Raw genomic sequence first — 25,945 nt, forward strand, 5'->3', positions numbered from 1 at the left:
TGCGTCAGATGAGATACCATTCTGTTACTTGCACGCATCTGTCTAGGAGAGATTACATTGTGTAGCATTGACTTCCTTTTTCTTACAAATAATGTGTTAAGTGGTTGAATTTCCCTTATGAAACTGTCAGTTGATTCACTGAAACAACATGTTTTCTGGCTTAATGATGTCATACTAAAAGCTTGTGGTGATCATACAATAGTCACGTTTATCCTTTATTTCATTTATCATGATTTTCATATAAACACTTTAGTACAGAGCATTACAAAAAGTGTCCATGATTTTTCCAATTAGTTCATTCTAGGCCTGGGACTTATCACCATTATGCGGCAGGAGTATCAAGGCCGGTTTCTCAGAAGTACTCATCTCTTACAATGTTCACAACGCATGAGTCGCTTGAGATCCCAGGCACACTTACCAGAGGAGTGATCAGGGTTATTTTGTCATTGTCTTGCATTTGTTGCAAATAATGGAAATTATAAATGCACAACAATATTCAACGTGTACATTTCAGTGCAGAATATTGCCCTACAGTACAAACAAAGTACACCATATTGATTAATTGCTGGACTGTTCTTACAAGAGAAGTTTCAATCATACTGCTACATTCAGAGGTAAAACCTTCTTATCTAAAACAAAACAAATGTGTACATTAAAGGGCAATTCCACCACTTTTCAACATCATATTCATTATCTCCAGTGTCATACCAGTGTCAACATACAGTATGTAAAAACAGCGCGTTTTTATGATCTGTGGTTAAAAAGATAAGAAGAAAGGTCATAAAAATGCTTCTCTGTGACATCACAGGCTAGGATTAAAAGTAACAAAACAGTGATTTTCAAAAAAGTTCCTCGCATCACTGTGAATCTCAGTGTTTTGAAAATCACTGTTTTTAAATATGTTCTAACTTTTGATGATGTCATTGGGTAGAACTTTTAACTTCATATTTGTTTCTACAAAACGTAGAAATGTGCCATTTCCACACACGTAGACACTGGTATTGTTCTGGAGATAATGAAAATCAAGTGAAAAAGTGGTGAAATTGTCCATTAAGTGCTTTATCAAAGGATATGATCAGATGATATTAGGTAACATGACAGGTCTGACATGAGCCTCAATGTATTAGCTCCATAAGGCCTCTTCCACTGAAGGTTATTTCAGTCTCCAAAAATAAGCTTGAGTTGAATTTGAGTACAAAAAGTTGTTTCTTTCAAAAGGCAGCAAATGTGTGTTCTAAGGAGTTCCTCCAGATTTTCAGTCTGTGTAGATCAGTCCCCGTATCTCACCTCTGCTCTCAGTTCCTTTGTGATATAACGAAGTAGAGCAGCAGTGACCTGCTGCTGGAGAGTAGCATTCCCCATGACCAGGGCGGTCAGCTGGGCCAGGTCTGTCCAGTCCAGTGAGCCCAAAACGCCCATGATATCAGCATAGAGCCTCTGCTGCTGGTGGGGAGGCAGCTCCATGATGATCTGAGGGAGAGGTCTGAACTCTCCACTGGTCATCCACCATCCCAACAGGCCACCTACTGCACCACCTAAAGAGCCACACAAACGAGATCTGTGTCAGACGACCAAGAGGGGAGAAGAGCTGCAGCCCACAGATGGTTAAACACTCATGGTTATAAGATCTACAGAGAAGACAGAAATACCAATGGTGGAGGTGTGGCTGTTTATATTTAGAACCACATTCCTGTAAGGCATAGAGAGGATCTCATGTGAAATACTGTTGAAGTAATATGGCTACAGGTTCATCTGCCTCACCTAAAGCCCATTCTGGTGGGAAGCTGCTACAGACCACCGAGTGCTAACAGTCAGTATCTGGATAACATGTGTGAAATGCTTGATTATGTATGTGATATCAACAGAGAGGTATATTTTCTGGGTGATTTAAATATTGATTGGCTTTCATCAAGCTGCCCACTCAAGAGAAAGCTTCAAACTGTAACTAGTGCCTACAACCTGGTTCAGGTTATAAGTCAACCTAGTTACAAACAGCACAGGAATGAAATCATCAACATGTATTGATCACATCTTTACTAATGCTGCAGAAATTAGCTTGAAAGCAGTATCCAAATCCATCGGATGTAGTGATCACCATATTGCAGGCATATCTAGGAAAGCCAACGTTCCAAAGGCTGGGCCTAATATAGTGTATAAGAGGTCATACAATACGTTTTGTAGTGATTCCTATGTTGTTGATGTGAAGAATATTTGTTGGTACGTGGTGTGTAATGACAAACAACCAGACGCTGCACTTGACACATTTATGAAATTGCTTATCCCAGTTACTAATAAGCACGCACCCATTAGGAAAAGCACTGTAAAAATGTTAAATCCCCATGGATTGATGAGAAATTGAAAACATTTAATAGTTGAGAGGGATGAGGCCAAAAATATGGCATATATGTCTGGTTGTACAACCAATTGGCAAATGTACTGCAAATTGAGAAATCATGTGACTAAACGGAATTTAAAAAAATAAGAAACTACACTATAAAACAAAGATAAATGACAAAATAATGATAGTAAAAAGCTTTGGAGCACCTTAAATGAAATTTCGGACAAAAAGGCAAACCCCGCTGCATCATTCATTGAATCAGATGGCTCATTCATCATAAAACCAACTGATATTGCCAACTGCCTTAAGGATTTTTTCATTGGCAAAATTAGCAAACTTAGGCAAATACTGACACTACACATCCAAGTATATCTGACCAAATTATAAAATACAACTGCTGTATTTTTGAATTCCATAAAATAAGTGTGGAAGTGGTGAAAAATGTATTGTTGTCTATCAAAAATGACAAGCCACCGGGGTTTGACAACTTGGATGGAAAATTACTGAGGATAATAGCAGACGATATTGCCACTCCTATTTACCGTATCTTCAATTTAAGCCTACTAGAATGTAGGAAAGCAAAAGTTATTCCCCTACCTAAGAATAGTAAAGCCTCCTTAACTGGCTCAAATAGCCGACCAATCACCCTGTTACCAAGCCTTAGTAAACTTCTGGAAAAAACTGTGTTTGACCAGATACAATGCTATTTTACAGTAAACAAATTGACAATAGAAGGACATTCAACAAGCACAGAACTTACACAAATGACTGATGATTGGCTGAGAGAAATTGATGATAAAAAGTTTGTTGGGGCTGTTTTGTTAGACTTCAGTGCGGCTTTTGACATTATCGTTCATAGTCTGTTGCTGGAAAAACGTATGTGTTATGGTTTTACACCCCCTGCTATATTGTGGATAAAGAGTTACCTGTCTAACTGAACATAGAGGTTATTCTTCAATGGAAGCCTCTCCAACAAATTCCAGGTAGAATCAGGAATTCCCCAGGGCATTGAGTAAAGCCAGTGTGTCTATGTATGCAGATGACTCAACACTATACACGTCAGCAACCACAGCAACTGAAGTGACAACAACACTAAACAAAGAGCTGCAGTTAGTTTCAGAATGGGTGGCAAGGAATAGGTTAGTCCTAAATATTTAAAAAAACGAAAAGTATTGTATTTTGGAGAAATCATTCACTAAACTCAAAACCTACACTAAATATTTTAATGAATAATGTGTAAATTGAGCAAGTTGAGGAGACTAAACGGCTTGGAATAAGCCTGGATTGTAAACTGTCATGGTCAAAACATATTGATACTACAGTAGCTAGGAAGGGGAGAGTCTGTCTATAATAAAGCGCTGCTCTGCATTCTTAACAGCACTATCAACAAGGCAGGTCCTACAGGCCCAAGTTGTCGCACCTGGACTACTGTTCAGTCATGTGGTCAGGTGCCACAAAGAGGGACTTAGGAAAAATTTTAGTGGCTCAGAACAGGGCAGCACGGCTGTCCCTTGGATGCACAGAATCTTTCTACCCTAATGCTATACTTTATAAGCCGACTGCATATACCTTGAAAATCTCATAGCTGCACACACACACAGAGCTAACATAGTCAATCTCTCCTGGCTCAAAGTGGAGGAGAGATTGACTTCATCACTACTTGTATTTGTGAGAGGTATTGACATGATTGTGGACTACAGGAAAAAGAGGACTGAGCATGCCCCAATTCTCATCGACGGGGCTGCAGTAGAGCAGGTTGAGAGCTTCAAGTTCCTTGGTGTCCACATCACCAACAAACTAACATGGTCCAAGCACACCAAGACAGTCGTGAAGAGGGCACGACAAAACCTATTCCCCCTTAGCAGACTGAAAAGACATGGCATGGGTCCTCAGATCCTCAAAAGGTTCTACAGCTGCACCATCGAGAGCATCCTGACTGGTTGCATCACTGCCTGGTATGGCAACTGCTCGGCCCCCGACCGCAAGGCCCTACAGAGGGTAGTGTGAACGGCCCAGTACATCACTGGGGCCAATCTCCCTGCCATCCAGGACCTCTATACCAGGCGGTGTCAGAAGAAAGCCCTAAAAATTATTAAAGACTCCAGCCACCCTAGTCATAGACTGTTCTCTCTGCTACCGCACGGCAAGCGATACCGGAGCGCTAAGTCTAGGTCCAAGAGGCTTCTAAACAGCTTCTACCCCCAAGCCATAAAACTCCTGAACACCTAATCAAATGGCTACCCAGACTATTTGCATTGCCCCCCCCCCCCCCCTCTTTCACACCGCTGCTACTTGTTGTTATCATCTATGCATAGTCACTTAAATAACTCTACCTACATGTACATATTACCTCAACTGTACACACATTGATCCTGTACCGGTACCCCCCCTGTATATAGTCCCGATATTGTTATTTTACTGCTGCTCTTTAATTACTTGCTACTTTTATTTCTTATCCGTATTTTTTTACAACTGCATTTGGCTAGGGACTCGTAAGTAAGCATTTCACTGTAAGGTTTACACCTGTTGTATTCGGCGCATGTGACTAATACAATTTGATTTGATGATGCACCGAGCTGTCTGTTTAAACTACTGGCACACAGCTCAGACAGCCATGCAGTCCAGAACAGACTATTGGAAGTGCACAGTACTACATAGTGCCATGATTACATGGAACTCTATTCCACATCAAGTAACTCATGCCAGCAGTAAAATTAGATTTTAAAAACAGATAAAATATACCTTATGGAACAGCGGGGAAACATAGACACATGCATACAAACACACAATAATATACGCACTATACACACGTACACATGCATTTTGTGTTATAGATATGTGGTAGTAGAGCAGAAGCCTGAGGGCACACACTTAATATGTTGTGAAATCTGTTATGAATGTATTGTAATGTTTTTTAAATGTATAACTGCCTTCATTTTGCTGGACCCCAGGAAGAGTAGCTGCTGCCTTAAATGAAAATAAACACCCATATTTATCCAAATCTACCTCACCAATCATAAGACAACATTGGCTGAGAATTATTCTACCCTAATGCCATACTTTATAGGCCTACTGCATATACACTGAAAATCTCATAGCTGCACTCAATACAATTGGTTTGAGAAAGGATATGGCTCCATCTTGTGGTTGAAGCAGGGAAATGCAGATGATTATAATTATGGTTACTTAATTGATAGGATCCTTACCAACAGCAATCCCTGGGGGACCACCTAGAAGACCCCCTAAAAATGCAGTCCCTCCTGCTACTGCTGATCCTTTCCCAGAATTCTTCACTGCTGCTTTTATCTGCTGATTTGCAGACAGGTCACTGCATAGTTGCATGACATCATCCATACGTGAAGCCATTGTAGCTGCTCTCCCTGGTGTTGTGACAAGAGGGACACTGAAGATCAACATGCAACCAAGCCAACTCATCTGTCTCTAGTATACATTGCGAGTAAAAATAGCCACTACCAATTTAACACTGGAAGAGATGTATGGCTTGACTTCTGTGAAATATCCTGAAGACTAGGAGTATGCCATCTTCTGGTAATGAACTGCATTACACAGCTGAGAGTAGCCGATACCAAAAGTGAAATAAACTATTGTTCAAATGAACGGTATAGGCCTTTTTCACTCCAAATGTTGACAAAACCAGGCAACTATATTATTGTAATCAATTTAGTTATCAGATTTAGCATACAGAGACTGGGAAAATAACTGATAACTTAATGCAGACCATTGTCATAAGTGAATAACTTCTCACACAAGAGATTCGACATGCTTCCCTCGGATTTATGTTATAACCACAATAATAACGACCGCAGATAACAATAATTCCACATCACTTCTGATATGTAGGCCTTTTATAATGGCGTTAAGACGACATATTGTTAGTGTGTGTCATCATGTGGCCATCAGCTTTCTGTCTCCGTTAAAAGTGTGGCAATAACCTTTACATAACGGCATAGTTGTCCACATCACACAGGACGGACTCTAACGTTGGCCGACATGAAAACAGCCTAAAATGGTGAATCCCTACCGTCAGATCTCGCACTTCGACTATGTGTATAATAACCGTTGGTTAAATAAAAATAGGACCGCGGTGAATGACGGGACAGTCGTTTAAAACAAGCCCACATCCTGTTAAAACGATTCGCTGTGGTTTGTTAGAATCACAATACAACACACATAGACAAATAAATAGGTATCAGTGGGGCAACGTGGCATTATTGTCGTTTACTCTGCAAATATTTGCAACAATGTTGCACGAAGAGTAATTGATACAATTCCCCCCCTTTTCGTCATATTGGTGGGGTTCGTTTTGCATGGCCCGGTGCTCAAGGTTGGTGGAGACTCCTCTTAAGAATCAATGTATTTATCTAAAAAATCCAACTCCGCTCAAACGGGGCACCGGGCCATGCAAAACTGACTGCAAACAGCTGTACAAAAAAAAATCTTCCACTCTTATGTATTTTGACTTGTTATTATAGACTACACGCCTAGACTATTTGAAAGATTGGACATCGGTTGAAACCGGGTATCTAGGTATGTTTCAAGGATCGACACTTTTGTTCACTTGACAGCTAGTTGCCAAAATATGATGACAAAGGTCAGTTAGTGCGCAACCAACTGAAGCTCCGCCTTCGAGTTGGGATTTTTGTTTACGTTCACCATCCACGGAAGCAAAGGGAAGCAGTTGGTGTTCATAAACAAGTCTGTATCGAAACAATTACAGATCAGTTATAGTTTCGAGCTAGCCGTCGGCCACCACCCGTTAAATATACATTTGTCAGGTAAGAAAAAAATACACCATCGCCTTCAACATTGTGCGAGAGGTTGTATCCGTGTAGCAGCCTTTGTTCATGTGTAGTCTAGACACTTTTCTTTAGCCTACTAACTTATCTATCCATTGCATGTTTGTTTTGATTTCTACATCCCAAATGTGTCCTATTAAGCCAACTTTTTAGTTTGGTAGACTACCATGTAATTGTAACCATGTCATGTGTAATTTTGTATGTAGGTTAGTTTATTTGTTTGATTGTCAGCGAATTACATATAGTAAATGCAGTTCTTAATTATTAACTTATTTATTGAAGAAGTTTAAACGCAATTAATGCCATATCAAGGTCACCCAAACTACTCTCGTATGTTTTTTTAAAATGTTTTAATAGTTTCTATCACACATTTATATATCTTGAATAGGGTCTAGTGTAAGGATTGTCTTACATGTCTTTAAACTTCCGACTTATGGACTTTTTGATGGAACACCAGAAAAGATATGCAAAACATTTAGCACCTTATGAGTTAATTCTGTCTGGGCACCGTTGGATCTTCCCTTGCTGGCAGGCTGGGGTGTAGCTGTATATTGACAGTACAGGTTGACAAGTACACCAAGGCATTCAAAGACCGTGGCTGTCTGGACAGCCCAAGGTCTATAAGTGGACGTTGTGTTATTCTGTCTAGTCTATGACACATCAAGCCTGAAAGACATACACATACTGTTTATACCTGATTATGTTTTTAATAGGCCTATTTGACTAGAAATGTAGGCCTTTTAAATCAAATGATACACACTAAAATGTTGTTGTTTTTTGACAAACCAGCTGTTTTCACCATAGTTTGGCCAATTGGCTTCATATTCACCAAATTAGTTTATTCATAACATATCGTAAGATTCAGATTCTGGCTTGAAATGAGATTGCCAGTCAGAAAGGATGCCATGTCCTCCAGTCTGCAGATAGCTTCAAAGGGGAATGCTGTTCCTCATTCTGTTGTGCTGGCAGGGTCATTAACCCAGGACCCAATGTTAAAAACTAAAGGTCATAATGTATGGTGTTGTTCAGTGTCTGCTTCCTGGGAATCATTTCCAATCTATTTTCTGTCAATGTGGATATTAAACTACACATGCCTTTTCAGGTTGTGCTGTTTTCTTGCATTTGATGCAATGTTTTACCATGATCAGTTTTGCAATTTTACCAGTTTAGCAATAATTGCATCCGTTGTGCAATTGTTTACCTTATGTGGGCGACATACTGTAACACTATGTTAACTCGTTTTCTTTGCAGACTGCAATAAGAGGGCCAAGGGAGGCAAAACATATACACAATGATTGGAAAGATATTTGCCCATTTCCTCGGTAGCACAGATGATGATTTTCCCACAGATGACAATGAAACCTATGAGGAGCTCATTGAGTTTGAGGAGGGAGGATGGGTCGTTATCAACATTCAAGGTAAGCCGATAAATATGTTCCCTGAAAGTTGAAATCACAAGTTAGTTGTTAAACTGGTATGGGCATTGTTGTCTGCAGTTACTTTTATTGTAAATGGAAGCATTGCAGTTATTTGGATAGTAGATCTAATGGTCACTATTAAAGGTCTCACTAGTGTTTTTCCTCTTTGGTCTCGGTTTAGTAAATTTGTGGTCTGATGTTTCCAGAGAACAACTCCCTGACCCCGCCTGAGGAAGACCCTCTGGAGAACCTGCTGATTGAGCACCCCAGTATGTCTGTATACCAGATCAGACACCAGACCAGCGATGAGGTAGACTCAGATGAAGCTTCTCCCAGGTCAGTTTTCATCCAGGGGATCCATCTACTTTGTCAGTGTGATAACACAACCGTTATCCTAGAGAAAGGAGCACCACATGTTACAGTTATTCTGTCCTCCCCCTCCCCCTGCAGGCCTGTGCCAGTCAAACAGCATGTGTCCTGGAGGTTAGCTGCCTGGGGCAGCCCGCTTCCATGCAACGTCCAACTGCTTGCCATACAGCGAGCCAGGACTCACATGGAGTGCAAGGAGCTGACCAGGAGTGCTCTCCAGAGACAGAACCTTGCCAAGGTGCGATTCTCCCCCTCTGACAGACGCTTTGGTCACTTCAAACAACCCTGCCAGCGTCTGTACAACTACTGAGTGTCTACTGAGTAGCCACGTCACTGTGTGACGCCACTTAACATACAGACCTTAGACATATTACCTTGTGAATATCTTTACCCTGATCAAGGGAAGCCCCTTTACTGAGTATGTTATTAACATGCTGAGCCCAGTTTGAGAGTGAAATTGCCTTGAGTAGATGTGTGTGCGCATGTGAAAAGTATTAACTGGCTTGTTACTGTTTAGTCTTATGGCTCTGATAAACTTTTATTTAGTGTATGAAATGCAAAAGGTTTTAGCACTTGCAAATATGAATTTTATTGGATATGGTACACTTTTTGCTATTACTTTGTGTGCCTTAGATACGTTGTGGGTATATTGCTTTAAGGAAAAGTTGTTAAGTTTCATAGCTATGAAAAGCTATTTTGTATATGATATGTGACGACACAAAACATCACTCTTGAGTAATTGGACCTCTGAACAAATACAATGTATGCAAGGATTACCAAATAATGATGAACACTGTTTCTAATGTATGTTTTGTACTGAGTGAATCTGAGTACTGAGTGTTTTCATACATTTATTCCCAGTGTGTTCTTTATGTTTGCTGTACTGCTACAAGATCTGTTTGTAAATATATTCAGATTTTTTGTTGTTGCTATTTTGGTGTATATTTAAATGTTAAAAATTGTTAAACAAGTCTGTTTTGTTTGGGTATTATTTGTGTTTTATTAAATGGCATGAGACAACTACAGTAATTACATGTATTATTACCACCAAATGTATTTCATTGTTCTGCATTAAATTATTTTAGTAGCACATTTAGTGGATTTCATTTTTGAAGCAAACGCACCTTCCCCCTGAACTTCTTAACGCTTTCTGGATCAACAGCATTTGCCCAAACGCCTCCCCTCTTGAAATGAGAGCCAATTTATCATTGCAATAGCATCAAGGTAGTGTTCCACGTTGTCATGGGTCACTCCTGAGCCAATAAGAACTGGGAGTCTTACAGACCCTGCAACATCTGCAAATAGAAAATAAAAGATTGTTGAGTAAATATTTGGAGATGTTACATTATGTTTACTGAGTTCATTATATTGGAAAGCTGTGGAAGAGCTTGTATGAAACAAATACCTAAATGGTTGGATTTAGGAATGCATTGCAAGTGTCATGCATCATCTCTGAAAAGTAAATGGTAAACGTATGTTCACAGATGATATGAGAAAAACACATGAGGAAAGAGATCAATCCAGACTCAAGCAGCTCCATATACCAATCTGACAACAGAGCCAGCCCAATAAAATCATACTGGGAGACTGTAAGAGCACCTCCAAACTAGGCAGCAGGGTTGTGAGGCAGCCTGCCTGTGTTTAGAGCCTTCTGTCTAAGTCAGCCATCTGTAGGCTGTGCTTAAAAATAGCAGACGATGTTGGTGTCTATATTAGCCAAGCAGGGCTGTGGCAGGCAAGGGCAGGACCGGGCTGTGTGCCCATGGTCAGCATGATCCAGACTGGGGGTGACTGTAAGGCTGCCATCCTCTCCCCAGACGAGGCTGCTCTTTATAAGGCCAGCAGCAAGGCTCAGAGGCTCCATGGGCTTTAGGGAAGCTTAACCTCTGGGCTACATGAAAAACTAACGCCAGGAACTATCTGCCCTTTCAAATGTAGGAAGTATGCCATAGACTCGTATGCAGTGGGAGTGGTATGGAATTGAGTGAGGTGCCTGAACATACTTTTGTTAGGGTGTGAGTTATGGTTAGAGAGAATGTATGACATTTAGAAAAAGGGCACTCCCTTATTAACCAAGACTACAGGCATGTTTGAGAGAAAATTAAAAAGGGAATGTAAACCATCTAGAGATGTGAAAACTATGTTTGTACTAAGGTGCATGCTGAGCATTCCTATAATGATACACCGAGCATTATGCTTCAGATATATAATATATGTGCTGAGTGTCGGCTGCCCTTTGTTCCAAGTGGTAAAATAGTGATTACATAGTAATAGCCTATGCCTTATTTGTTTCTTTGGGATTCATTTAAACGAGTTGGGGGTCTTTTTATATTACTGTATGTGTCAGTATGTTTGTGCGTCATACCATACAAGTGTGTATGTGTCATACCGTACATACATGTCTGTATGTGTCAGAGCATTCAGAGACAGGACACACCTCTGAGTTCCACTGGATCTGCCTGAAGCCCTGTGGCTGTTCCAGTGATAATGAGCCCGGCAGAGAGGAAAACACTCAGCCGCCCTGGCCATCTCCACTATTCTCACATCTGAAGTCAGGGCATGGGAGCTAGGAACACAAACACATACCCACAAATCATAAAACATCCAATTACACTTACTACAAAAGTCAGAAATGTTACCTTCATCTCCTTGCAGTACTGTTTACGGATAATATTAGCCGCAATACTTGGATGTTGAAAACCTTCTGAAATACCATATCAGGACATCTAGGCTAGCCAGTGGGGTTGTCTGACTGGAATGTTTTTTGAACGATTGCTCACCCGTGCTTCTTTTTTATATCAGTGAAGATCTGTACATGTTCAGCCTTTATTTGCTTGCCGTATTACAAAAGGACTCCGACACATGCATTCAAAAGGCCTTCATCAGCAACATGTGAGAAGACATATTCCTCTGCCCTGATAAAATCCATACCTTGGAAATAGACAACAACGAAATAGGTAGCTAAACATTTGCTTTTCCCAACCTCTTAATACGGATCTTTCCATTAAACTAAAATTCCAGGCTAGCCTGAAGCACTCTTGCATGCATGTATTAATCAGTAATAAGCAAAGCCAGCTATATCAACCTGAAGCCAGTGCAACAGCAAGAGCTGTTTGCTGCAGAAAGGATCTGACCTCCAAAAGGCAGAGATGGACAGATCCCCCTCCCAGCTGCACACACTGCTGTCATAGAGGCATACACCTCAGGTCCAATTGAGAATGTGTACGGAACGTGATGCATGTTCTCAATGATCAGCCCATCCTGTTCAAAAGATCAACAGACAATTCATTTCCAGTCATCCTTGAGGATGAATATTGTGGTTTACATAGGCTACAGTATTAGTAACATCAAAAAGTAAGGAGTTCTTTGTGTCCTTGCTTATACTTACAATTCCTGCATTGTGATAGATTCGTGGCGTGCTTCCTCAATAATTTGAGGCCATGCTTCCAAAAGGTGTGCCCGAATAACATAAAATAAAAAATAAAAATAAAAAGAGAGTAAAAAACGACATATGCGTCTCAATAATCTTTACCTGGTAAGGCTTGAACATGAACCATTCCAATAACCACAGAAACTTCATTTTTGTTCTTTCAACCCAGTTGCAATGTGGAGGCACAGTGGCGTTGAAATTAGACTCGTTCCCATGTAGCTGCTAGCTTGATTACGTGCCTGGTCAAAGTGTACGTTTATGCAGGTTTCGAGATCTATGAGTGATTGTCACCCAATCCAGTGTTTTCTTCGTGTGGCTCATGAAACATATTAAAATAACAGTTATGACTGACAAAGGGCACATAGGGTGCAGATTAGCCTCCTCCTCTTCTGATAAGAAAACGCAAATGTATGAATTATATATGAAAGCATAAGATGGTCCCTAAAATGTATTTTACTAAACCTGCACTGTTATTTTCCAACAAATCATTAGTGTAGACAAGATGAAGCCACTAAACGTAGCGAATGCACTAGTGCCGGGCGCCATCGCCATTCTCGTTGAGCAAATTGCGCGGCATTAATTTGATCTTAAAATAATGACATACCTCTTTCATTATGGACAGTGAAAGTTCATTCTGTCGGCTTGATAGAGAAACATTTTCAAAAACGTCAGGAAAAATCGGCACAACGTCCGGATTTGCAGGTTTTTGAGAAGGACACAGTATTTGTTTACATCCGTCTTCCCTAGCCACGCGGTACTTCGTGCTTCCGGATTCTAAGCACCGCCCCTGAGCTGTCGCCGCACCAGCCACGCCTCCCTTTTGCCGGGTAAATGCAATATTTGGAACACCATTATAATGTACATTTCTCACACCGCATACGATTTCAGGTGATTTGACTCTTCACTTCTGAACAATTCATGACTAATAATAATGTTCGTTGAAATGTAACTGCAAAGGATTACTGAACAGCGCCAAGTATTTAAATCACCCGCTCGGACCGCCCCTTCTGATATGTAGACAGCAAGCAGTTTATAAGCCAAGGCGCAAAACTCACCGCACTAGCGAAGAATAAGTAGCTGGCAAAGTTCTCAGCTCCCTTTTGATGACAGAGGCCACGAATCGAACGATAATTGAATAGCTAGTAACTGTAGCTATATATTGTCTGATCCTTTCAGCCAAGTGTGGACTTCTTCGCAGGGGAGTATTTTTAGGTAAGCTGGCAAAGAATTGAAACATCTCTTGTTAGCTAGTAGTCTTGCAACTTTTCAATCAAACTCCCTCAACGTGATTCGAATTGAGTGATAAGATTGTAAATATCCTGAACTTGAAAGGCGATGGACAACATTGGATGGATAGTTTTTTGGGGGGGTGAGAAAGCTTGTTAGAGCGGGTGAATGGAAAATGGCATACTTGATGGCTCGGCCATTTTCTGTCAAGCTTCTCTCTCTCATTTAGAATAAATTAACTCGTTTCCATCGACTGTATGTCAAACTGTTACGTTTATGTGATAGTGTGGAATCTGGTGTCGATGTATTCGTGGTTTTGTGACAATTGTTGCAGTATTTCATATTGTTTGTCGTCCTTTAACATTGTCCCACTTCCATTTGCCCGCGCCCAGAGCTTTTGACGAGTTGGCTTTGTGAGACTTACGTGGGGGGTTGGGTTGTGGTGTTATTACCTATAAATCTGAACAAATAAAATACTTAATGTTTGCAGGCTCTCTATAGTGGAGGGATACGCGTGGGCTATAATGCCAAGAAAGGGGTAAGTTTCAGTTTTGCAGTTTGACCTAGTCTTGTCAATGTAGCTAGCTAGGTGACGAAAAAAAGTTCACGCTAGGTAGCTGGCTTGCTAACTAACTAGCCGCGGATTAGCTAGTTAGCGAGCAATAACTAACACGTTTCTTAGCATTTCAGCAGGATGCATATTGTAATTCAACATTTACTGTCATTTCAGGACAAATGTGGACTCCAGGTCTATTGATCATGAGATGCCCAAGGAAACTACAGTGAGATCCAGGAAAAGAAAAGCAGACGTTGCCATTGTAAGTTATTGCTACTGTAGCGAGATGGTTACCTGGCTGTCTTTTTAATACGGTTTATCAGAATGAACATTTTCCTTATTCAATCCTCAGTATTTGCAAGACCCAGATGAAGTGGCAGATATGATAAAAAAGAAACAGTGTGGAACTCAGGTAACTACATGCGCTGTGCTGTTCCAATGCAGTCCCATGCAGACCATGCATTTGTTGGATTTAGTTAGCAACACGCACCAGGCAGTGACCTACACAGGTTAATCAGGACTGTTCAATAAATGAGACGATTGTGTTTAATCAGGTTCCTTAATCAGTTGCTGTTGGTGTCAGTCTCAGAATCCTCTTCATGCTGTTTGTTTTTATCAGTTGGACTTCTCTTTTCTTCTCCCTCTCCTGTGCAGGTGAGCTGGAATACCGAGTCGGTTTTCACAAGCCCGTGCAGGCGGATCCCCACGCCTGACAATGAAGTCGATCAACCAGTTGCCTTGAATACCGCTGGGTTTTCTGCTCAATACACTTTCAAAAACATATTTGTCACCCCCACCAGGTCTTCCCCTCTTCCTGTGCTATGGTGAGTCACTTCTGGTATCTGGGACAACGTGGGCAAGATGCAGTGACGCTGCTAAAGAGCAGGAGTGGTTACTTGACATGTTTGATAAGTAATGTGTGATTTTTATTTTTTATTTTTTTCATTAGGAGATTGCATAACCTCCTACCTTGAACTCTGCACTTACACTGTCCAAGGCCAAGCATTATGATAACCAATGTGTTCACCTGTTTCATTTGAATGTAACAGACCATGTCCTCCTCTCACTACTCTTGTCTTTCTAAGAGTGTACAGTCTGCTGTTATAAGAACAGATCCCTCCTTGACACTCATTATGTGTACCTGTATACTATTTAGTCTTACAGTTCTGTGTTTGCACTCGGAATCAAGTTGAGGGATTCTTCGTTGATCCCTTTAATTTGATAACTACACATTTTAAATAGACGCTAACCCTCGATGTGTTTCTCTTTGTAGCTGGGCAAGCAGAGATGATGTATGGAACAACCTGTTGAAGAAAGACGAGACGTATTCTCGAGACATCCACATCATGAACAAACACCCACACCTCCAACCCAAGATGAGGGCTATTCTTCTGGACTGGCTAATAGAGGTTTGTAGCTCTCTCTGTATCAAACTCCTAAATTTGTCTCCCACAGTGCATCTACTACTTTGATCAAAACCCTCATGTTACTTGATCAGTGTCATCCATGTTTATCTTAAGGTGGTGAGTGTATTAGCTTTACCAATAGATGTATGACAGAAGATGGCTGTCAGGTGATGCGTATTAGATAAGCTCTGACATTCTAAGGGGAAGCCTAGTCGGCTACACGACTGAATGCATTCAACCAAAATGTCTTGCGCCTTTAACCCAATTCTTCTGAATCAGCATTGATCTTTAAAGTTGGGGCGTGTCAGACCTATGGTATAGAGAATCATGATCAATGCTTTTACGTGGGGATCTCTTCCTTAGCTACTCTGTGACATTGCCTACAACTTGTATTCTCGACCTTGTTTTCTCTCTCAGGTGTGCGAGGTGTACAAGCTACACAGAGAAACCTTCTACCTGGCTCAGGATTACTTTGATAGGTTCATGGCCACGCAGACCAACGTTTTCAAGTCAACACTACAGCTCATCGGCATCTCTTCTCTGTTTATAGCTGCCAAAATGGAGGTAGGAAGAAGCCTCTTCTACAACCTGTCAAGTTATTTTGTATTCGAGTGAGATTTTTAACATGTTCACTACCTTTTTCCTTTTCAGGAAATCTACCCTCCAAAGGTGCATCAATTTGCCTATGTTACTGATGGTGCCTGCACTGAGGATGATATCTTATGTATGGAGCTAATCATTATGAAGGTATGCCTCTCAAACGCTTTACGTCCCAGTGGTTTCTCAGTACGGATGGGTCACACATCCTTATTGTTGTCTGAAGCTTGTCGAGCCATGATCAACGTTTAGCCACTTACTGTTAAAAATGACTACTTGTATTCCTAATGGCGCCCTGTCACTAATGGTAGTTCCTGTTTAACGTGATAGTTCACATATTTCTTCTGAGCTGGGGAGCTCTTCTCTGTGGAATGAAATCCTCATGTGGCTCTTGTTTCTACTGTGTCCCCCCTTTGCTCAGGAGCTGAAGTGGCGTTTGAGTCCCCTGACATCTGTGTCCTGGCTAAACATCTACATGCAGATTGCCTACCTGAAAGAGTCCGAGGAGGTTCTCATCCCACAGTACCCACAAACTACGTTTGTACAGATTGCTGAGGTAAGGTCACGACAGATTTCCCGCCACTGCAAGTGATTCATAGTATCGTACAACAAAATATACCTAAGACCAACACAAAATATGCTCTCACAGACGACACAGCTTTTGCTTATACGCGATGGCGTTGTAAGACAATGGTTTCACGTTTCCTCTCCTTAGAACGGCTCATTGCTTCAAGTCGGTGTTGTGCACGTGCGGTATTATTGTGCTCGCGCTCTCATCCCCCCCCCCCCCCCTCTTTTGTTTTCTCACCATAGCTCCTGGACCTGTGTGTGTTGGATGTGAAATCTCTGGAGTTCTGCTATGGCGTGCTGGCTGCCTCTGCCCTGTTCCATTTCTCCTCGCTGGAGCTGGTGGAGAAAGTCTCCGGTAGGGTGTTTCATTCTGAAGCTGTTCAGGTCAATCCACATCTTCAATCCAACCACTGAGTTGTAGTGGTTTGGTGGATTTAGCCCTAACCAGACCCCCTCTTTGTTTTGATCTGTGCAGCTCTAAAGTGGTTAGACGTCGAGGCGTGTGTGAGGTGGATGGTCCCCTTTGCCATGTCCATCAGAGAAGTGGGCAGCTCAGCCCTGAGGCCCTTCAAAGGAATCCCTGCGGATGACATGCATAACATCCAGACCCATGCTGCCTATCTGGACTGGATGGTGAGGGCGGCGTTTGTGATTTGTATGGTTTTCAACCACAATGTCAAACATTGGCGTATGACATTGTATAAGGCTGTTCAGAGTGAATATTTTTTTGTTTCCCCTCCGCTTGTTTCTTGTGTTCAGTGGTACACAGCTGAGTTGCAGCCTGTATTGAGAGTTCTGTTGGTTTCTTCTTTAGGCGAAGGCATGCTCCTACCCACAAGTGGATGTAGATCGCAGCCAGAGTTCCCCAATACCGTTCGGCGTGCTCACTCCGCCCCCCAGCAGCGAGAAACCAGAGGGCACCGTCTCTTGATTTTCATTGGGTTAGTATGGGCACGGGCTGAGGAAGTCTCAAGATGGGACCAAGATATTGTAGGACTGGGAGAAATCCATGGCATAACACCAACATGGGTGCAAATGCTTTTTCTACATGCGTGCAGGTGTTTTGGTGCTAAGGTGAATGGATGTTTTTGGATGTCTCTGCCTTGAGTGACTGACAGTTTTTAATTGGAGTGATGCCAAGCTGGACCACCTGCCAAAAACCCAGAGCTGTCATTGGCTCTGAGTGCTGCTAAAGAAGGTGGACTTGGCTTGATGGAACAGTGGATGGATGAGTGTGTGTGTGTAGCTCACGCTTGCCATTTTGAGAAAGATAATACTGCCAGGTTTGGGGACCAGTAGCTCTGCTGCCAAAATGGACAAGTGGAAGAGCCTGCTTCAGAAGCAGAAATATGGATTGTATTTTAACTCTGCAACTTTCTCTCTTGCATTTGAGTTCTTACCTAAATGTATATTTGTTTTTGAAATGAGATGCTGCTACTTATTTTTTAAATAAAGTCACTGTCGCAGACAGCTTTTATGTTTTACAATGTTGTGGGTCTTTGCCTTGTCCGGGGACAGGGATTGGAGCCTGGTTGAACCAGCCTGACTGCTGTGTTCACTATTCTGTTTTACTGCGTGTGAAATCGCTTGGTGAACTCAATGATCAGGTTGGTTCCACCTAGATGAATGTGACTATGCATAGATAGTGTAGCAGCAGTATAAAGGGGGGAGGGTGGGCAATGCAACTAGTCTGGGTAGCCATTTGATTAGCTGTTCAGGGGTAGAAGCTGTTAAGAAGCCTTTTGAACCTAGACTTGGCGCTACGGTACACCTTGTCGTGTGGTAGCAGAGAGAACAGATAATTACTAGGGTGGCTGGAGTCTTTGACTATTTTTAGGGCCTTCCTCTGACACTGCCTGGTACAGAGGCCAGGCGGCGCTGAAGTGATGTAGTGGGCCGTACGCACTACCCTCTAGTGCCTTGCGGTTGGAGGACGAGCAGTTGCCTTGTCGGGATTCTCGATGGTGCATCTGTAGAACTTTGAGGATCTCAGGACCCATGTCAAATCTTTTCAGTCTCCTGAGGGGGTATAGGCTTTGTGCCCTCTTCGCGACTTTCTTGGTGTGTTTGGACTATGATAGTTTGGTGACGTGGACAAAGGAACTTGAATCTCTCAACCTGCGCCACTACAGCCCCGTCGCTGAGAATGGGGTCGTGCTCGGTCCTCTTCCTGTAGTCGACGATCGCGTTGAGGAAGAGGTTGTTGTCCTTGCACCACATGGCCATGTCTCTGAACCTATAGGCTGTCTTGTCGGTGATCAGGCCTAGCACTGTTGTCATCGGCGAACTTAATGATGGTGTTGGAGTCGTGCCTGGCCATGCCAGGGATGGGTCTTAAGGACAAGACGGACCAACATGCATGTCAGCTGTGCACAGTAGATCATTGGCTGGTTGGCTACTGTGTTGGTCTGCCTTGTACTTTAAGGTGTGGCCACATTGGAGATTTCTGTCATTCTGGAGCCAATGGTTATTCAATGATTCATCATCATGGAGAGGCCAATGATAACAGCTTTTAAGCCAACAGCATCACCATCTGGCACCACCATCTAATTCAGTTTAGGAGCCTGAGCTTGCAGATCCACTGAGGAAGTCCTGCTGTAGCCTATGATGATGCCGTCCTATCATTTTTGTTGTGTTACGCTGAATGTGTAACCCAAGTAGGCCTAGTAGGCTAGGTCTACTGTAGCATAGGTCTACAGTGTCTTTTTGTTTTACCATTTAATAGGACCACAATGAAGTCAACTTTTGTCATCAGTTTTAAATGCATTATCCACGTGGTTGTATTTTGAAATTGTCAAATCATCTTTGCTGGATTAATGACTAACCTACAATATGTTGACTTTCGTAGTTATGTAACTCACCTAAAAAATATGTAGTATAGAGCAGAGTTGAACGTGTCACCGGCAATGATGTACAGTACCAGTCAAATGTTTGTACACCTATTCATTCCAGGGTTTTTAATTTTGACTCTTTTCCATCATGTAACATTTGTCAACTATGAAATGACACATGGAATCATGTAACCAAAAAAGTGTTAAACAAATATATTTGACATTCTTCAAAATAGCCACCCTTTGCCTTGATGACAGATTTGCATGCTCTCAACCAGCTTCATGAGGTAGTCACCTGGAATGCATTTCAATTAACAGGTGTGCCTTTAATTTGTGGAAGTTCTTTCCTCAATTCGTTTGAGCTATTCAGTTGTGTTGTGACATGGTCGGGTTGGTATACAGAGGATAGCCCTATTTGGTGAGAGACCAAGTCCATATTACAGCAAGAACGGCTCAAATAAGCAAAGGGTATTCACAGTCCATTACTTTAAGACAAAAGTCAGTCAATCTGTAAATTGTGAAGAATGTTTCTTAAAGTGCAGTTGCAAAAACCATCAACCGCTATGATAACACTATCTCTTGTGAGGACCGCCACAGGAGAGGAAGACCCAGAGTTACCTCTGCTGCAGTGCATAAGTTCATTAGTTACCAGCCTCAGAAATTGAAGGCCAAATAAATGCTTCAGAGTTCAAGTAACAGACACATCTCAACCTCAACTGTTCAGAGGAGATTGCGTGAATCAGGCCTCATGGTCAAATTGCTACAAAAAAAAACACTACTTAAGGACACCGATAAGAAGAGACTTGGTTGTGCCAACACAAGCAATGAACATTAGACAGGTGGAAATCTGTCCTTTGGTCTGATGAGTCCAAATATGAGATTTTTTTTTTGTTCCAACCACCATGTCTTTGTGAGACGCAGAGTAGGTGAACAGATCCATCTCCGCGTGTGTGGTTTCCACCATGAAGCATGGAGGAGGTGTGATGGTGTGGGGATGCTTTGCTGGTGACACTGTCAGTGATTTATTTAAAGTCAAGGCACACTTAACCAGCATGGCTACCACAGCATTCTGCGGCGATACGACATCCTGTCTGGTTTGCACTTAGTGTGACTCATTTGTTTTTCAACAGGACAATGACGCGGCCCAACACAACTCCAGGTTGTGTAAGGCATATTTGACCAAGATGGAGAGTGATGGAGTGCTGCATCAGATGATCTGACCCCCACAATCACCTGACCTCAACCCAATTTAGATGGTTTATGATGAGTTGGACCGCAGAGTGAAGGAAAAGCAGCCAGCAAGTGCTCAGCATATGTGGGAACTCATTCAAGACTTTTGGAAAAGCATTCCAGGTGAAGCTGGTTGAGAGAATGCCAAGAGTGTGGAAAGCTGCCATCAAGGAAAATGGTGGTTACATTGAAGAATCTAACATATACTTTGATTTGTTTAACACTTTTTTTGGTTTCTACATTATTCCGTATGTGTTATTTCATAGTTTTGATGTCTTCAATATTATTCTACAATGTAGAAAATAGTAAAAATAAAGAAAAACCCCTAAATGAGTTGGTGTGTCTAAACTGTTGACTGGTACTATACGTCTACCATTTCATTAGTGTTCATGCTTCTCAATGTGGTGTACCCTTAGATGCCCTTTTAAAGCCTTACCATTTTTATACGTGCCTCTTGCTAAACTAAAGTTTATGCTGAAAGTTATTGAAGTTCATAAGATTTAAACTGTTTAAGAGAAGAGTGAGAGAAAAGCACATTTCTGTAAAATATAAATCACTAGAAACATCTGCTTTTCTTTAAACTCACAAAATATTGTTGAAAGTTAATGGATTGGTCACAAAGATGACATCTGAGCTGGTGCACTGGGCTAATGTAAAGTACAGAAAACAGGAGTTATGTGAAAGGTTTAGATGTAAACATCTTCAGTGTCATTTGTTTGTATTGTTATTCACTGTAACTTGCCATAATTTGGAATCAAAGGGGACAAAAATTAAAGTCATCTGAATGAAAACAAAATGGAGCATAGGGATGGCCTCTATAATGGCTGTCTCTTTCATGCGTTCACTGACAGACAGTGCCCTCTGCTTGCAGTCAAGGAGTCTGTGTGCTTAAAGATACACAGGACTAATCCACTAGATGTCAGTATGACGCTTTCGCTGTCAAAGCTGCTCTCTCGTAAGACTTGCCGGGGACTACTCGACAGATGCTGCTGGGAGTAATTCTTGTACTTGTCTAATTCTCTGGTCCTTCACTTTGTCACAAACCAGATTGGATCACCTAAGGGTTTGTTTTTCTTTGGCCAGCTGAATTTATCAGATGCATTTATCAAATGGATTGATACTATTGTCTTACTAAATCATTTGGATATTCAGTCTACATCAATTCTTCACTCTTTTTTTTACTAATGGCAGGAATATGAATCAACCATGCCGTCTGAAGTTATCCCCTATACTATTTTTCAACTATTTCAAACGATTGTTGAAAATATATGGACTGTTCCTTTTCTGCTCTGGTGCTCTTCACACCCATCGACTGTTCTGCATCGATGTTCAGTGATTAACGCTGCGTTAAAGCAGCAGCGGCCCTTGCTGTCTCTTTAAAGATAGGGGGGGGCTTCGCCCATCAGACAGGCTCTTGGGGCATGGGGCCCTCAGGCAGCCAGGCAGGAAACAGCACAACAGCTGTTATGCGCTCAATGGTCCCTTTGTTCTCGCAGCTCAGACGCTTGTGGCAGTAGCAGGTGCCCATTGGCTAAGCCACCAGCCGCACAAGAGTTCACACCTAGATAGGGGGTACAGTAGACACCAATCACTGAAAATGCTAAAAGGATTCCACCTACATATACTAACAGTCTTAGGCCAGCGTTTTGTGTTTTATATCATTCATACATTGCAATTAAAATGGCACCATGTGTCAACATTGGAATGACTAAATTGATGTAATGATCCTGCTTTGATCAAGAAAAAGGTACATGTATTCTTAATTAAAATTCGGTCAAAGGTGCAAGGGAAAACATTTGTGCTGACGTATTTTTCAATTGGGAGGCTTGACTCTGTGACACTTTAGGGTCAATAGAAATGTGTTTTGTCATGTCAAATAAGCCACTTGGTGACACATTTTATCCCTGAGGCAAGGCAGGGGGTAGCAGAGGGAGGGTAGCAGTACAATAGCGCTGATATTCATCATGTATTCAGGTTTCCCATAGTCCCACATGCAGTATTACATTTTTGAAATGATTAATATCAATCAACATATTCAATGAGTCTATTAGTTGAGCTCTATTGGTTTGCAGTACATGCCTATACCAATAACCTATATCTACCTAGGTTGTTTAGTCAGTTTTTGGCCCCTAACCAGACCCTCTTGATCTGTGCAGCTCTGAAGCGGTCCAACGTTGAGGATTGTGTGAGGTGGATGGGTCCCCTTGCTATGTCCATCAGAGAAGTGGGCAGTTCAGCCATGAAGACCTTCAAAGGACTCACAGACTACAAACATCCATACCAATGTTGCCTATCTGGACTGGATGGTGAGTTTCTGTTTTTCAAGGAGCTTGAGAGACTGGAGGGAATAAACAAAAATATGCAAAAAACAAATTATAGTTCCACTAAGCGCAAACCAGATGAGATGGCGTATTGCTGCTGAATGCTATGGTAGCCATGCTGGTTAAGTGTGCCTTGAATTCTAAATAATCACTGACAGTGTCACCAGCAAAGCACCATCACGCCTCCTCCATGCTTCACGGTGGGAACCACACATGCAGAGATCATCCATTCACCTACTCTGTGTCTCACAAAGACACGGTGGTTGTAACCAAAAATCGCAAATTTGGACTCATCAGACCAAAGGACAGATTTCCACCAGTCTAATGTCCATTGCTCGTTTTTCTTGGCCCAAGCAAGTCTCTTCTTATTATTGATGTCCTTTAGTGGTGTTTTTTTGTTGTTGCAGCAATTCAACCATAAAGGCCTGATTCAGTCTCCACTGAAAAGTTGATGTTGAGATGTGTCTGTTACTTGAACTCTGTGAATCATTTATTTGGTCTGCAATTTCTGAGGCTGGTAACTCTAATGAACTTATCCTCTGCAGAAGAGGTAACTCTGGGTCTTCCTTCCTGTGGCGGTCCTCATGAGAGACAGTGTTATCATAGCGCTTGATGGTTTTTGCGACTACACTTGAAGAAACTTTCAAAGTTCTCGAAGTAACTTTCAAAGTTCTTGAAATTTTCCGGATTGACTGACCTTCATGTCTTAAAGTAAGGATGGGCTGTCATTTCTCTTTGTTTGTTTGAGCTTTTCTTGCCATAATATGGACTTGGTCTTTTACCAAATAGGGTTATCTTCTGAATACCAACCCTACCTTGTCACAACACAACTGATTGGCTCAAACGCATTAAGAAGGAAAGAAATTCCACAAATTAACAAGGCACACCTGTTAATTGAAATGCATTCCAGGTGACTACCTCATGATGCTGGTTGAGAGAATGCCAAGAGTGTGCAAAGCTGTCATCAATGCAAAGGGTGTCTACTTTGAAGAATCTCAAATATAACATATATTTAGATTTCCTTAAGACTTTTTTTGGTTACTACATGATTCCATATGTGTTATTTCCTTGTTTTGATGTTTTCACTATTATTCTACAATGTAGAAAATAGTACAAATAAAGAAAAACCCTGGAATAAGTAGGTGTGTCCAAACTTTTGACTGGTACTTAGGTGTCAACATAGGTGCACTGTGCAGTTGAGAGAGAGGGAAACATGAAGAGAAGATATGGAAGTATTCTATCTATGTGCACTCAATTCATTTTGCGAATGATTTTAGAAGGTTAACAGCACAGAAGGGTGAGGGGAAGATTGATTTATACTGTAGGTCCACTTCGTTGTACCCTATAGGGCATGCCCTAAAATCAGGCTGTCGTTAGCTGGCCAACCTCACCAAAGCCCCCTTGCTGTCTTTTTAAAGGGGGTGCTAATGAACCACATTCCACAGGAACTTTCATTCAGTCAGAGCACTGGGGAATTTCAGGCTCCCTTCCATGACCCTTTAGTGAACACTGAAGTAAAGTGCTGTGAGCGGTCTCTGGGGATGACCTGTCAAGCTCTTCAAATGGGCCTATGCAGTATGTGTTGTCCTACTCTCATGCAAATGAAACAAAAATGATATTGTTATTATGGTAACGTTGTGCAATGTTATACTAATTTGGGACAAAATGTAATAGGCTATAGAAGGGCTTAGATGTTATTTTTCATGATGTATTCAAATCCAGGCGTCAAGGTTTGCAGCACTACTGATTTTCCTCCTTTCCCCTCTAGGACTGATTGGGTCCTGGGACCCCATTGGCCAATCAATAATATTAGTCAATCAATTAACTACAAAGACGAGAGCTACAGTTCTGACCTCAAGGCCAGTATTTACATTTCAGCTTATAATAGTATGTTAATTCACTAGATAAGCTTATTCTAAGATACCACAGTTTAAAGCAAGACTCCTTAGTTGCTACGTACATGTTTTGCCTTATGAATGAATCATATATACCCATTGATTCTTGAGAATATAACTTAGAAATAGCTGATGAGTTTAGTTCAACTGTCGTACCCCATCAGAACCCAAAATATAAGCTCCAATGTTTGTAAACAACATAAATGGAAACAAACACTGTATAGCCTCAAAACATACATTTGATATCATGGATGGTCAGTCCTTGCATCCATAGCTCTGTCTACGCATTTGAGAGTGGTTACATTTCAGGTATAAAGCTTTGTTATTGTTTCAATAAAGGATTATAGCTTTAAATAATCAACTCCCACAAAAAATATGAAAAGAGAAGAAAGTATGGAAACGACATAATGGCAAAAGGGGGGGGGAGGCCTGATAATCAAGCAAAATAAATAGATGAGAGAGCTGCAGTATCTGTCACTGTCAAAGGAGCTGTCAATGAGGGACCACGTGGCTTTGAGACGGCATGCTAGTGTTTACATATGGGACTACACGAAACACGCCCCCTATTTCTTTTCACGCCCACAAAGGGAGGTGCGGGGAAACTGTATTTATATAAACCACGCCCCAACCACACTGTCCTTGTCCCTTTCATTTAGAAACGGTGTTGTGTCCAGTAGTCAGATAGAGTTGTGTCACGCGTTAAATGTGAAGTCAATGCATTTGCAACCTTTTATTATGCTGAACGGCAAAAGTGCCATTTCCACAACGGCAGAAGTTGAGAGAGGAAAGTGGAGTCATTTTTGAGACAGCATAGCGAGAAGGAAGTTATTTGCCAAGGTAGTGCCGCAGAATGAACTTTAACATTTTTAAAAAGTATTCATCAAGTCCAACACGTATGTTGTTCCTTTGTACAAGTTGTGTATGTATGCCTGTATGTATG

The 25,945-nt window shown here is 41.6% G+C and overlaps 3 protein-coding genes and 1 pseudogene across 10 annotated transcripts; 2 read left to right on the forward strand and 2 right to left on the reverse strand.

The window, feature by feature from the left end:
* Positions 1-847: 847 nt before the first annotated feature.
* LOC115167447 (protein C19orf12 homolog) lies at positions 848-13,127 on the reverse strand. Of its 5 annotated transcripts, none has more exons than XM_029721867.1 (3): positions 6,381-6,844; positions 5,545-5,718; positions 848-1,535 (listed from the first exon to the last, which is right to left on the reverse strand). In XM_029721867.1, exons 1-3 carry the CDS (start codon positions 6,478-6,480, stop codon positions 1,270-1,272), a joined length of 540 nt encoding a protein of 179 aa, XP_029577727.1. In that variant the 5' UTR covers positions 6,481-6,844; the 3' UTR covers positions 848-1,269. The 5 variants fall into 5 exon arrangements, with proteins under 5 accessions (XP_029577727.1, XP_029577728.1, XP_029577729.1 ...); XM_029721868.1 differs by lacking the exon at positions 6,381-6,844 and adding an exon at positions 6,292-6,365; XM_029721869.1 differs by lacking the exon at positions 6,381-6,844 and adding an exon at positions 5,813-6,277.
* LOC115167449 (tumor protein p53-inducible nuclear protein 2-like) lies at positions 6,988-10,032 on the forward strand. The gene is made up of 4 exons (XM_029721872.1): positions 6,988-7,134; positions 8,407-8,573; positions 8,780-8,909; positions 9,024-10,032. Exons 2-4 carry the CDS (start codon positions 8,447-8,449, stop codon positions 9,250-9,252), a joined length of 486 nt encoding a protein of 161 aa, XP_029577732.1. The 5' UTR covers positions 6,988-7,134; positions 8,407-8,446; the 3' UTR covers positions 9,253-10,032.
* On the reverse strand, positions 9,918-12,499 carry LOC115167711 (uncharacterized protein F13E9.13, mitochondrial-like; annotated as a pseudogene).
* A 253-nt stretch (positions 13,128-13,380) lies between the features above and the next one.
* ccne1 (cyclin E1) lies at positions 13,381-23,133 on the forward strand. 4 transcript variants are annotated; one of them, XM_029721865.1, is made up of 13 exons: positions 13,381-13,584; positions 14,090-14,137; positions 14,330-14,417; positions 14,508-14,567; positions 14,810-14,979; positions 15,429-15,564; positions 15,979-16,125; positions 16,213-16,308; positions 16,580-16,714; positions 16,972-17,083; positions 17,204-17,361; positions 17,543-17,669; positions 22,946-23,133. In XM_029721865.1, the coding sequence occupies exons 2-12, from the start codon at positions 14,124-14,126 to the stop codon at positions 17,657-17,659; spliced, it is 1,233 nt and encodes a 410-aa protein (XP_029577725.1). In that variant the 5' UTR covers positions 13,381-13,584; positions 14,090-14,123; the 3' UTR covers positions 17,660-17,669; positions 22,946-23,133. The 4 variants fall into 4 exon arrangements, with proteins under 4 accessions (XP_029577725.1, XP_029577726.1, XP_029577724.1 ...); XM_029721866.1 differs by lacking the exon at positions 22,946-23,133 and adding an exon at positions 20,690-20,714; XM_029721864.1 differs by lacking the exon at positions 22,946-23,133 and adding an exon at positions 17,787-18,212.
* Positions 23,134-25,945: the final 2,812 nt, after the last annotated feature.

The sequence above is a fragment of the Salmo trutta genome, chromosome 29, assembly GCF_901001165.1.
Source record: "Salmo trutta chromosome 29, fSalTru1.1, whole genome shotgun sequence".
Classification (NCBI taxonomy): domain Eukaryota; kingdom Metazoa; phylum Chordata; class Actinopteri; order Salmoniformes; family Salmonidae; genus Salmo; species Salmo trutta.

Excerpts from the sequence above, each read along its gene's own strand:
- LOC115167447 (XM_029721867.1), bottom strand. The coding sequence starts at position 6,480 with ATGTGGGCTTGTTTTAAACGACTGTCCCGTCATTCACCGCGGTCCTAT. Across the intron at positions 5,719-6,380 it reads TCGAAGTGCGAGATCTGACG|GGAGAGCAGCTACAATGGCT; the intron begins GTAGGGATTCAC and ends TCACAACACCAG. Across the intron at positions 1,536-5,544 it reads TCCCCCAGGGATTGCTGTTG|GTGGTGCAGTAGGTGGCCTG; the intron begins GTAAGGATCCTA and ends GTGGCTCTTTAG.
- LOC115167449 (XM_029721872.1), top strand. The coding sequence starts at position 8,447 with ATGATTGGAAAGATATTTGCCCATTTCCTCGGTAGCACAGATGATGAT. Across the intron at positions 8,574-8,779 it reads GGTCGTTATCAACATTCAAG|AGAACAACTCCCTGACCCCG; the intron begins GTAAGCCGATAA and ends TGATGTTTCCAG. Across the intron at positions 8,910-9,023 it reads TCAGATGAAGCTTCTCCCAG|GCCTGTGCCAGTCAAACAGC; the intron begins GTCAGTTTTCAT and ends CTCCCCCTGCAG.
- ccne1 (XM_029721865.1), top strand. Across the intron at positions 14,568-14,809 it reads AGAAACAGTGTGGAACTCAG|GTGAGCTGGAATACCGAGTC; the intron begins GTAACTACATGC and ends TCTCCTGTGCAG. Across the intron at positions 17,084-17,203 it reads GCTGGTGGAGAAAGTCTCCG|CTCTAAAGTGGTTAGACGTC; the intron begins GTAGGGTGTTTC and ends TGATCTGTGCAG.